The sequence below is a fragment of the Triticum dicoccoides genome, chromosome 4B (assembly GCF_002162155.2).
Source record: "Triticum dicoccoides isolate Atlit2015 ecotype Zavitan chromosome 4B, WEW_v2.0, whole genome shotgun sequence".
Taxonomy (NCBI): Eukaryota; Viridiplantae; Streptophyta; class Magnoliopsida; order Poales; family Poaceae; genus Triticum; species Triticum dicoccoides.
This window is the reverse complement of record NC_041387.1, coordinates 154,017,473-154,029,082: the sequence shown is the minus strand read 5'-3', so window position 1 is coordinate 154,029,082 and position 11,610 is coordinate 154,017,473. Positions and strand designations below refer to the sequence as shown.

General features: G+C 47.1%; 2 protein-coding genes across 3 annotated transcripts; one reads left to right on the top strand and one right to left on the bottom strand.

Moving 5' to 3' along the window:
- The first annotated feature begins 2,728 nt into the window (after nt 1–2,728).
- Nucleotides 2,729–5,759, top strand: LOC119293488 (probable methyltransferase PMT2). Its single transcript, XM_037571955.1, has 7 exons — nt 2,729–2,959; nt 3,055–3,727; nt 3,815–4,025; nt 4,115–4,403; nt 4,530–4,901; nt 5,061–5,138; nt 5,236–5,759. Exons 2-7 carry the CDS (start codon nt 3,077–3,079, stop codon nt 5,489–5,491), a joined length of 1,857 nt encoding a protein of 618 aa, XP_037427852.1. The 5' UTR covers nt 2,729–2,959; nt 3,055–3,076; the 3' UTR covers nt 5,492–5,759.
- A 1,184-nt stretch (nt 5,760–6,943) lies between these two features.
- On the bottom strand, nt 6,944–11,548 carry LOC119295542 (transcription factor BHLH062-like). 2 transcript variants are annotated; one of them, XM_037573967.1, is made up of 5 exons: nt 11,471–11,548; nt 10,305–10,394; nt 9,121–9,236; nt 8,020–8,147; nt 6,944–7,568 (listed from the first exon to the last, which is right to left on the bottom strand). In XM_037573967.1, exons 2-5 carry the CDS (start codon nt 10,376–10,378, stop codon nt 7,065–7,067), a joined length of 822 nt encoding a protein of 273 aa, XP_037429864.1. In that variant the 5' UTR covers nt 10,379–10,394; nt 11,471–11,548; the 3' UTR covers nt 6,944–7,064. The 2 variants fall into 2 exon arrangements, with proteins under 2 accessions (XP_037429864.1, XP_037429865.1); XM_037573968.1 differs by lacking the exon at nt 11,471–11,548 and adding an exon at nt 11,311–11,363.
- Nucleotides 11,549–11,610: the final 62 nt, after the last annotated feature.

Sequence of the window (11,610 nt, the reverse complement as noted above, 5' to 3'; positions counted from 1 at the left end):
CACACAGAGTAATAGGTCCCTGAGATCATGAGGAGTTTGATGCAAACGACGAAGATAATCTCCCTGCAATGCAGCGAAGGTTATCACTGAAGATGATGTTAACAAGAGTGGCCCCTAAAGTTGTTGAAGTTCAAGCAATTGGTTCGGTGTCAGTGCGAAGAAAATGATTGTGTCCGAGGAGAATGAAGACGTAGCATTTATTTCGTTCTTCTTCTTGTCTTTATTGACTCATAGAACCACCGTACTATTAAGAGGGGTATAGCGTTTGAAACTTTGATTCTCTGATGCTAAACCCAAATCCTATGAAAGTTGACAGAGAAATCTCATTGTGTTCAGAGCAAATACTTGCCAGCAAGAGACTGTGATCTTCTTCACTGCGAGAGATTTGTCTCAGACTGAGGAGTTAGCATTACTTATTCCTCAAGTAATGTTACCGTTGCTCCCAATCCAACCGTTGTGAAATGTGTCGGTTGGCCATTGGATGGACCGCGTGTCCAAAATGGTCATTTCCCACGAGGGAAGGTTGCGGTTATAAATAGCCACCCCGCTTCGTCTTTGTCCGGTGGCTGCTCCGTTTGATACTGAGAAGATTGTTGAGCAACCCCCTCTCTAGGCGATTTGAGTTTACAATCCACCAAGAGAAAACCCCTAGAGCCGAAGAATTAGATAGTGGTTCAACATCACTCGAATCTAAGTCCAGTACGCTCCTCCTATTGCTCTTCAGAGCTGCAAACTCCCTAGACGGTTAGGTGTCAGTTTCTTCAGGAACCAAGAGTGATTGTGGTTCTCGAAGAAGAAGTCTGTGAAGGTTTGGAGATCGCCTCAAGTATCTACCACGATTAATCGGCATTGGTTGATGAACCAATTGTTGAGGAGAATAGGGTGAAGAGAGTTTATCTTCCGGTTAAGTCACAACCCCTCCAACCAGATATAGTCCTTGTGTAGAAGGATGAACTGGCCGAACAAATATCCCGTCGCCATCGAGCACCACTGGTTATCTCATCTACCCATGTTTACATTCGACATGTTTTCCTTCATGTGTTTCGTCTCGATGCATGTTTTGTTTCCATTCGGTACTTAGTTTTAGCTCGCTGTAGTTTGTTTTTCATTTGTTCCGCTGCTGGGTTCCGAGAGTTTTGAGATTTCCGAAGAAATTTTTAAACTCCCATTCACCCCCCCCCCCTAGTAGACATACTTCATTCCTACAAGGAGATACTTGCCTTCTTGACTATCCTGGCACCAGAAGCCGACATGATGGTGAAGATCGACCCTCTCCAGCACCACTTGGAACTCTGGCGCGGGTTCTATCGTGGCAACCACGACAGAGCGGTCATCCTTGTCACGATGAATGGGCTACTGGGATGAAAGAAACATTTGGGGGCGATTCCAGCCGCAAGTATTTCATAGGACCTACTGCCACCACGACCACTTGGGCTTGCTCTACATGTGTCACGAGAGAAGAGAGATCAGGAGGGGGTATGCAGGGAGGGGTTAACCTCGAGCGGTGGTGGCGGTGTCGGTGCAGCATAGCTTCGCTGGAGCAGTTTCCCTGGAACGAGCAGCCATGACGTTGGTCTGAGGCGGCTTGGTCATCTCCTCTACCCCTCACACACCGATGGACCCATCACATCCTCTCTCTCTCTCTCTCTCTCTCTCTCTCTCTCTCTCTCTCTCTCTCTCTCTCTCTCTCGCAACGACAGTCCTTCCTAAATCCCCTCTCTCTCAAAGCAGCGGACGAATCCCCGTCGCCCCTCGCGTAGATTGGTCTCGCAGCGGCCAAAGGACCCCATCTCTCTCGCAGCAACCAACAGAGCCCGGCCTTTCTAGCCAACTGGGCTAGAAGAAAAGGCCAAGTTAGCAAAAGACCTCAGATTTTTTTTTCCTTTGGAGTAGCATCCCTTTAGAACAGCAGATATGACGACCTAAAATGTCCCAGTCACAAAAATGGATGGCCAGAAACGTGGAGGTCCTGGGAGGGCTGGGGTTAGGCTCGGTTTTACTATCCTAAATAAATAGATTGATATTCGGTAATCTGACAACTAAGTTAGTTTTACTGGCTATCAAGTGGTTTATTACCTGGCAAGTAGGTGCACACAATCTGTCAAGTACAAATGAAATAAAAAGTTGACAAAAACATGTTAACACATGATCTAGTTTTGAAGATCCCACCGCAACAAACCGAATGGTGAAAGCGGATCATCAATCTGATTTGAGAGGTAGTTTTATTATAATTTTAAAGCATTTAAAGGAATCTTACTTATGTCATCTCATGGATGCATTGTGGATAGAAGAGAATTGAGCCCCCATAGATATGTGGCGCTGGTATATAGTTGAGTCCAATATTTGTTTAACTTTGCCTTAAGTTTTTTATTTCTGCGAGGAACTTTACCTTAAGCTGCATGCTCCTAGATTTCTCTATCTCCATCCCATAATGTAATGGATAATAGGGGGGGCATTGACCAAAAATGTGCTCCAGCAGTTGATGTATCTGCATGTAGTGCTGCAAAAAGAATTAGGGCAGCCCAAATTTTTGTCCCAAGTGCTGCAAATATACAACAAGTGCTGCGCAACGGCCACAAATTTTTTGGCATCGGGAACCACACAGGACAACAAGACACATCACTTTGTGTCAAAAACGCAGCTGGAACAAATAATGCAAAAGCGCAGTTGTAATGTATTTTAGGGCATCACTTTCACCTGATCTGCTACGGCAGAAATAAGGTGTTGTCATCTCGTATCTCCATACTCCATACCCAGATTCCAAGATCCGCTTCTTCCTCCCTTCTTGTTGAGCCTTCTCAACAAACACACGGTAACCACAGCCGGTACCTATGTACCGATTCTCCTCTTCTCCCGCGCGCGTTTTCCTCAACAGAGATCGATCAGATGCAACAGCGGTGTCCTAATTCATCAAGCCGTATTGATCAATCCACTTCGGTCTGATCATACCGTGATCAAGGTCCATGCATGGCATTAACAAATTAATCATTAATTATTCTTGTGTGTTCAATTCTTGTTCCTTTCGTTGATGCATTTGTTCTTGTTCTGTTGTAGGCCTTGATCGATCCATCCATCCATGGCCATCAAGGGCAACTCTGGCGAGTACAAGGCGCGGAGCCCGCTGGGCATGGTGATCGCCGTCCTGCTGTGCTGCTTCTTCTACGTGCTCGGCGCGTGGCAGCGCAGAGGCTACGGCAAGGGTGACCGCATCGCGGTGGCGGTGACCCGGCAGACGGCCTGCTCCGGCGCCTCTGCCGCGGGGCTCAGCTTCGAGACGCACCACACCGGCGGCCTGGCCAACGCGACGACGTCCGGCCTTGGCGGCGAGCCGCCGCCGCCGTGCACGGCAGCGCTCGCGGACCACACTCCGTGCCACGACCAGGATCGCGCCATGAAATTCCCGCGCAAGAACATGGTGTATCGGGAGCGGCACTGCCCGTCGGACGGCGAGCGGCTGCGGTGCCTCGTGCCGGCGCCGCCTGGGTACGTGACGCCGTTCCCGTGGCCCAAGAGCCGCGACTACGTCCCTTACGCCAACGCGCCGTACAAGAGCCTCACCGTTGAGAAGGCCGTCCAGAACTGGGTCCAGTACGAGGGCGCCGTATTCCGTTTTCCCGGCGGCGGCACCCAGTTCCCCCACGGCGCCGACAAGTACATCGACCAGCTCGCCTCCATCGTCCCCTTCGCCGACGGCTCCGTCCGCACCGTCCTCGACACCGGCTGCGGCGTAAGCCATTAATCACGTTTTCTTCTGATACATGGTCCATTCGCGCACTATCATTCATTGATCTCGTTTACGTCCATGTGGGTGCAGGTGGCGAGTCTCGGCGCGTACCTGGACTCCCGTGGCGTGATGGCCATGTCGTTCGCACCGCGCGACTCGCACGAGGCGCAGGTGCAGTTCGCGCTGGAGCGCGGCGTGCCGGCCTTCATCGGCGTCCTCGGCTCCGTCAAGCTCCCATTCCCTCCAAGATCCTTTGACATGGCGCACTGCTCCCGGTGCCTCATCCCGTGGTCCGGCAACGGTGAGCTAGCACTCGACGCGATCGACACGCATGTCATTGACATTGTCATGATTTGGTATATATATAAAAGGAAGGAAGATTTGATGCAGGGGGGATGTACATGATGGAGGTGGACCGGGTGCTCCGGCCGGGCGGGTATTGGGTGCTCTCCGGCCCGCCGATCAACTGGAAGGCGAATCACAGGAAGTGGGAGCGCGCGGAGGAGGACCTGGCCGGCGAGCAGAAGAGGATTGAGGAGTACGCGCAGATGCTCTGCTGGGAGAAGGTCACCGAGATGGACGAGATTGGCGTGTGGCGGAAGCGGACGGACACGGCAGCGTGCCCGGCCATGCCGCCGGAGGTCCGGGCCTGCGACCCGGCCAATCCCGACGACGTCTGGTGAGATCAATATCGATCAAGATTGGCCGTCAGACTTTGAGTCAAATTAATGGCTTCAAAACGTCACGTCTTTTCCCGCGGTACACGGACGGAACTGAAAGATGTTGAGTTGGGCCTGCACAACAGGTACAAGAACATGGAGACGTGCATCACGCCGTCCACCACTGCCGCCGGAGGAGAACTGCAGCCGTTCCCGGAACGGCTGAAGGCCGTCCCGCCGCGGATAAGTTCCGGCGCCGTCCAGGGCTTCACCGCGGAGTCGTACGAGGAGGAGAAGCGACGGTGGGAGAGGCATGTGAAGGCATACAGGAAGGTCAACTACAAGCTCGACACCAAGCGGTACCGGAACATCATGGACATGAACGCCGGCGTGGGCGGCTTTGCGGCGGCGATCTTCTCCCCCATGTCCTGGGTGATGAACGTGGTGCCCACCACCGCCGAGCTCTCCACCCTCGGCGTCATCTATGAGAGGGGTCTCATCGGCATCTACCATGACTGGTAAGCTAGTTTTGCTTGCCTTGGTTTACAAGATTTATTATTTTATTTTAATTTTTGAGAAGGAGGATGATCCCGGCCTCTCCATCAGTCGATGCATGAACATAATGATGCGAAGACAGGTTGTTGATTTGTCTTCTTCATCTTCTTCTTCTTCTTCAGGTGTGAAGCATTCTCTACCTACCCAAGAACCTATGACCTCATCCATGCCAATGGAGTATTCAGCCTCTACAGGGACAAGTGAGTGAGCCACTCAAAGAAATCTTAACTGCTGGCAATTGTAATGTACGTACATCCCTGACAAGCTAGCTGATGGGTGGGTGGGTGGGTGGATCAGGTGCAAGATGGAGGACATCCTGCTGGAGATGGACCGGATTTTGCGCCCCGAGGGCACGGTGATCCTCCGGGATGACATCGACGTCCTGCTACGGGTGGACAAGGTGGCGACGGGGATGCGGTGGAAGACGATGATGGCGAACCACGAGGACAGCCCGCACATCCGAGAGAAGGTGCTCTACGCCGTCAAGCGCTACTGGACCGCCGACAGCGACAAGAGCTCCCAAGAAAAGAAGGCAACTTCTTCTGAGGTGTGAAATATAATGGTGAGTGAGATGAGCTGAGCTGATGCACTGCAACTCAGGAGATCAGCGTGTGTTTATTTCAACTTCTTGTGAGTTTCTCTCGAGTGTAGCAGTGAGATCAGCACGTGTATTCCTTTTTGATTACGTCGTGTAGGATGAACACTTCTTTTCCATTTTTTCGAGATGAGATGGTAGGAAATATTCGACACAAAGATCTACGTACCATTTTCTGCCCGTCACAGATTCAAGAATGTTGTTATGGCACTCAGAATTCGCATTCTCATGGTCGTTTTCACCACCATTGTTCCCATTCCAACTAGTATATATTATTGTCGTATAACAATTTGTGTATAGAATTACTCAAATCTTGAATAACAACGCCTGGGGAGTGCAGTTATCGACAGAAACTGTTTCTGGAAACTGGCATGATAGCAGGCATCATAACTTCAAAGTTGCATCAACTAAACAATTCTATCTCTAATATTGTGCACTTAGAGCATCTTAGAGCATCTGCAACCAGACCTTCGTCCGCAAACGTCCGGATGGACAACCAGGTTTAGTGAACCATCACGAAAATGCGACCCAACTGCACACCTCAAACCGGCCCTATACATCCGGTTGTCCGGCACCTTTCAAAACCAGTCCATGTCTGGAGCTGATATGGGGAGGCCCGGACGCGTCTGTCATATCAGATCCGACAAACCGGCCACACCCAAAATCCCTCGAAACTGACCTAGTCCACCAAAAAAAAATGGACTAGTTTGAATTGCTCACCACATATGTCACGTGGTACCTAGTCCACCAAATTGAATGCCCTCTTCCTGTGTCCGTCCTCCATTTCCTACCGTTGAGCCTTCACTAACCTCCGCCCTTGGTCCTGTTCGTGCCGCTGCCCTCGTAGATAACATCTCCGAGTACCCTGTCCCCCACCGCCAGCATGCATGATGCCTTGATGGAGTCTGTGGGGCTCCCATCCGTAGGGTTAGTTGCAAGGCGAAGAATGTCGTCTGAGGAAGGGGCGAACGAAGCAACGTGAGCAGGAAGCTGCGGACAAGGGGGCGAAGGAAGCAGCGTGAGCGGGAAACTGCGGGCAAGGAGGTGGTCCACATCAACGTGGACTATTCTTGTATTGCCTACCTATGAATTGTCGTACTTTCTTTTGGCATGTGTTGAATTGTGGTTTATTTTGCTTGGTTGCATTGTTGAATTGGCGGTGAATTTGTTCTACACGATGTATTTTAGGGTTTGGATATGAAGGGTGTGGTTGTCCAAGAGGAGAAAATGAGGTGTCGTTCGACACTGTCCGAGGACACGTCTGGCGGTGTCGCCGGGGCGCACTTGCCCAGTCCAGTTGTGTTTGTTCTTATTACAGTTGAAAACCTTGGCGAAAACATGTCACAGACTAGTGAGTTCTAGATTACAAATCTGATTAGCCTGCTGCAAAATTGTATCAAAACAGAATTGTAAAGTTATTTTAAACATATAGAGCAACTAGTAGGTTTGGACCAGTAAGGTGAGTAGCTTGTTGGTATTTACAAGAGAGCTGTTATCACCAAGAACTGATTTGTTGTAACCCGTCAACTGGCTAACTGGTTTTTCGTTCTTTTCTATTTCCCGGTGCGCCACCGCCCCCGCTGCTTTCTTCTTGGGATGTTGGTGGAAGGCTGAGGCGAAGCTGTCCAGGCAAGGAATCCGCAAGGCTCGAAGTAGCTGGGTTGCTTCTATGCCGGGAACATTCTCGGTCCGATGATGCTGATGTCCCCGGGAAGAGCTGGAGCTCCTGAGGCCGTAATGCAACCTGACCAGAAGCAACAGAGTGATGCTGCTGATTCTGCAGTGGAGATGGTGTGTTGGTTGGGGCCACCATGCTCATGGTGCTTAAATTAGAAACATTGCTCCATGTATCATGCGGCGTTGGGTGGGTTGCTAAATTAGTAGTGCAGCTGCTCCCTATTGGATGTGACACCACAAGGCTGCTTAGATTCAGGCTACTGTTTCCGATCCTTGCACGAAGCTCGTTCTGTAGTTCTATTACCTGGGCTCTGAGTGTAGTATTCTCATCTTGCAGCTCGGTCTTCTCTGAACCGACCTGTTAATAAGTGTAACTTGGGCTTAACCTTGAAGGTAATGAAGCAAATAACCTGAAACAACTATATCATTTGATAAATTACGCAGGCAGCAACCACAAGCTGGAAAGGAGAGACGTTAATGGGAATTTATTTATATGTGAGTTAATTCAAGTAAAGGCATTGCTTACAAGTACAACAGATACTTCATGAACTTTAGAAGATAAATGCACGCTAGCTAGACGTTCATCCTTATAGTGAAGAAGGAAAACAGTTATCATCTAAGGCATGTTTGTGTTTGGAAGATCTTCATTGAACCCTTTTGCCCCCCTTTGTAGTTAGATCTATAAATTGTCCCTGTTGTTCAAAAACACAATAATCTATGGAACATGGAAAATGTTTAAATTTTGAGCACAAGTATATGCACAGTTTCTGGAAGGCAAGTATATAAGCACTTAATATTTCAGAACTCACATATTGGTGCTCAGTTAGAAGAGTAGATTGCTCCTTTCTAAGAGATTCAACTTGAGTAGTTAAATCTCGCAGTACTCGTGCAGCATCACCCAATACTGTAGCTTTTCCCCTATTTTGTCGATCATGATCTGTAATAGCAGGACTATGTTTATCAGAAAAAGTAACATTGAGTACAATGACCTCTACAAGCAATAACAATAAGCATGCAGAACTCTACAGTCCCATGGCAATACTTTTGGATGATTGACGCCAAAGGATAATTACATACAAAAGGTTATCCATCTTGGCATGATTTATTCAGCGTGTGCAATAATGCGGTGAACAAAAAAAGGGAAATACAAATAATGATTTCAGGTATTTTCATAATATCTAATAGCAACCTTCTATATGGGCTAACGAACAAGCTGATGACAACTTTCCCCTTCAGAACTTTGTTCTTGGGACAACATGTGGTGGACCACTCAAAAGTGAGCTTCGAAGAAAGCAGGAAGCCAGCCTTTCACATGGGAATATTTAGCAATTTTTACAAAATGGGGCACATGTAGACTTTTAGAATCCTAGAAAGGATTGCCAGGATATATAAAATACTCCCTCCATTCATTATTATAAGATGTTCTCACTTTTTTCTAATTCGGATGCATAAAGATGCATTTTAGTGTGTTTGTTCACTCCTTTGAGTCCTTATGTAGTCCATATTGAAATATCCAAAACATCTTATATTTGTGAACGGATGGAGTACTGAACAATGAGATGAGTTTCACCCAAAATAAAAACAGCAAGATGCAACAGCAACAGCAACAGCAATAGCAGACAATTGAATACAGGAATCAACATATGCTCTTCCCGTCGTGGCATCAATACTATGAATTGTGAACACGTACTGCACATCAGATACACATGAACACTACCAAACATATAACCTAATAATGAGATGAGTGTATTGGTTCCCAGTTGTCATTAAGTAATTGAAGAGGCATATGAGTCCAAGTTGAGGGAACAGAATGATGTAATCCATGTCCAATAACTTAACTGGTATTTTTCCCAAAAGGGAAGATTAAATCAGCTAAAAATGGTCATTGATTAATGACGCATCGTACTAACCTAGCATACTGCTGAGCTCAACAAAAAGGTCATTCAACTGGTCACGTTTAAGTTTCTCTCGTTCAGCTTTATGATTTTTCTTTGGAGCCTTTTCCTGGGCTCTTTTGTCAAGACACCTGCAGCACACAAATCATCAGAATAAGAGAAAAGTGTATACCAAAGGAGAGGTGGAGTATTAGAGGAAATTAAGAAGTGAAATAATGGACCACGCCTAGGTTTAGAATAATATGAAGGTGCAAATTTTACAGATATGATCAACTTAAGTCATTGAAAATGACTGCCTAACTGCAAGTCTATATGGTAAGTACTGCTCCCAGCATCCATACGGCCGATCACAAGATAAAAGAGCAGGCGTCGAACTGCAGAATCTTGTGTCCTAAATAATCTTCAATTCTAGGAGTCTTCTTCTGGTTTATGTTCGCATGTATAGGAAACGCTAATCTCTTGGATGACTCCATTCATGCTTTTTAAATGATGACATCTTTTTCTTTTAAAGCAAAGCCTGAGTCAATTCGGAGAACAGAATCCAAAATAACTGGAAGCACCGACATGGATGCAAATGCAAAAGACTGAAAATAATCAGGTGAAATAGCAGTCTATTGGAGCAGATGAGCTCCTCGGCCATCAGGTATCAGTAATAAGTACTTGCAGTCTTTTACAGGGCTAGCAAACAACTAAATCTGACATTAAAACTACTCAGCATGCAGATTTATGGTAGCAAAAGAATACAATACATGAAGAGGTGAACTAGGGGACTGGTCACAATTAAGGCAAGTTTAAGTCACAACTTAAAAACTATAAAATACTTATTTATAAAAAAACCTATGAGGAAAGATGCTCGCTAAGATTATTGTTATTGATGCTGGTTTGGTCAAATGGATATAACGAGGAGATTATGCTTGTTAGGTGGAGTTTAGAATTATTCTTGGACAACAACCCAAGATGACAAGTGAATAACGAAAAAATATTGCGGTAAGTGCATCCAGGTTCATTCATGTGTCTGCCCCACCATCTCATCAATTAGAAAACAGAAAAAATCTAGCATAAAAGAAATTTGATCATGCGCATCCTAGGCTAATTGGCCAAAGCAACAAAGCAAAATGTATTACAACTATAACGCTAGGTAACTCCTGTAGCTAAGCAAATGAAAATGTATCGAAGAAGACAAGTAACTAAAGACCAACCTGTCAACGTGCTTTTCGGCAGCATAACTTGACCTGCCAGCCATTGAATCTGAGCTCTGCGCATCAGCCACCATTCCAAGATTCTGGTTTCTGCATAACAGAAAAGACTGCTGGAGCACCCTAGAGATAAAGCTGAAATCCAAGTAATAGAAGAAATGTCTGGCATCGTAAATCACGTACTGCAAGGAATGCCGAATTCAGTCCATTTACAGATTCCAGGCTTTCACAGGAAATGCTACCAGGGACGAATCAAGAGTTCATTGTATCACCGCAACAAGTGGAGCCTAGCTTAGACCACATGCATGGAACTACAGAATTCTTTTTACAGGAGACTACTCTTCCAAATATCGGCCGGCTTTGAAGTTAATCGGCCAGTTAATAGGTACTCTGAGGGTGCCGGTTCGAAAACTTCCTATTCGCTGCGTTTTTCACTCAGGCAGTTGGCCTATCAGACCGATTTATCGGCTGTCAGACCAAGTAATCGGGGCGCAACAATTAACTTGGATGCCGGTTTGGCCCACTAAAGCCCAAACTTTCCATCCCGTGCACATCTCCAGCCACCCCACAGCTTAGGGTTGGAGGAAATTGAGGCTCCCGCTCATCCTCCTCTCCCCCTCACGATTCGAGGAACTGGCCGGCGGCTGCTCGAATCGTAATTCCATGGCAATGAGTACCTTCACAGAAACGATCCTATCAATCACTTCAATAACCTACCTGCCCCTTTCTTGGCAGCGATCTGGCATTGGGTATATTGGGACCTAGAAATGTTCTTTACAATTTATGTTTCTACCTTATAAAAACATTTTCAAACCATCAACCGCTGATAAAATCAATCATAAAACCAATTAAATCCTATTAACTCTATGGTCTCTAAGAATCCGGTATACAGAGTTACAGACTCCACATATCAACTTGATCATTCCAACAACAAAAGCTACACGAGATAGCCCCTACAAGAAACAGTTAAAAATCATCTCGGGCTGTTGGTGCTAAGCTAGGCTCATACCTCCCCAGTGAATCTCAAACCACACACAAAGATAATCAGCTCCCGTCTCCATAATTCGCACCACCTGATAATCAGCTCTCGTCTCCATAATTCGCACCACCTTAACCCTGAGCATAACCAGCCCTAGAAAGCCATCGGTAGCCGACAAAGAGAACCATACCTGAATAAATTCACATCTGAAGACGCAGTCTTGGCTTGCCCTACAGCCTCGGTGGATCTTGATACGCTGGGGCCGTGTGGCGGCGTGTGGCGGCCACCCAACACCCGCACACTTGTGTGATGCACGCGCCAGCGAGCTGA

Coding starts and splice junctions, on each gene's coding strand:
- LOC119293488 (XM_037571955.1), top strand. CDS start 3,077: ATGGCCATCAAGGGCAACTCTGGCGAGTACAAGGCGCGGAGCCCGCTG. Junction 4,404..4,529: donor GCCAATCCCGACGACGTCTG/GTGAGATCAATA, acceptor CCTGCACAACAG/GTACAAGAACATGGAGACGT. Junction 4,902..5,060: donor ATCGGCATCTACCATGACTG/GTAAGCTAGTTT, acceptor CTTCTTCTTCAG/GTGTGAAGCATTCTCTACCT.
- LOC119295542 (XM_037573967.1), bottom strand. CDS start 10,378: ATGGTGGCTGATGCGCAGAGCTCAGATTCAATGGCTGGCAGGTCAAGT. Junction 9,237..10,304: donor GCCGAAAAGCACGTTGACAG/GTTGGTCTTTAG, acceptor TGTGTGCTGCAG/GTGTCTTGACAAAAGAGCCC. Junction 7,569..8,019: donor TTCTAACTGAGCACCAATAT/GTGAGTTCTGAA, acceptor ACTTATTAACAG/GTCGGTTCAGAGAAGACCGA.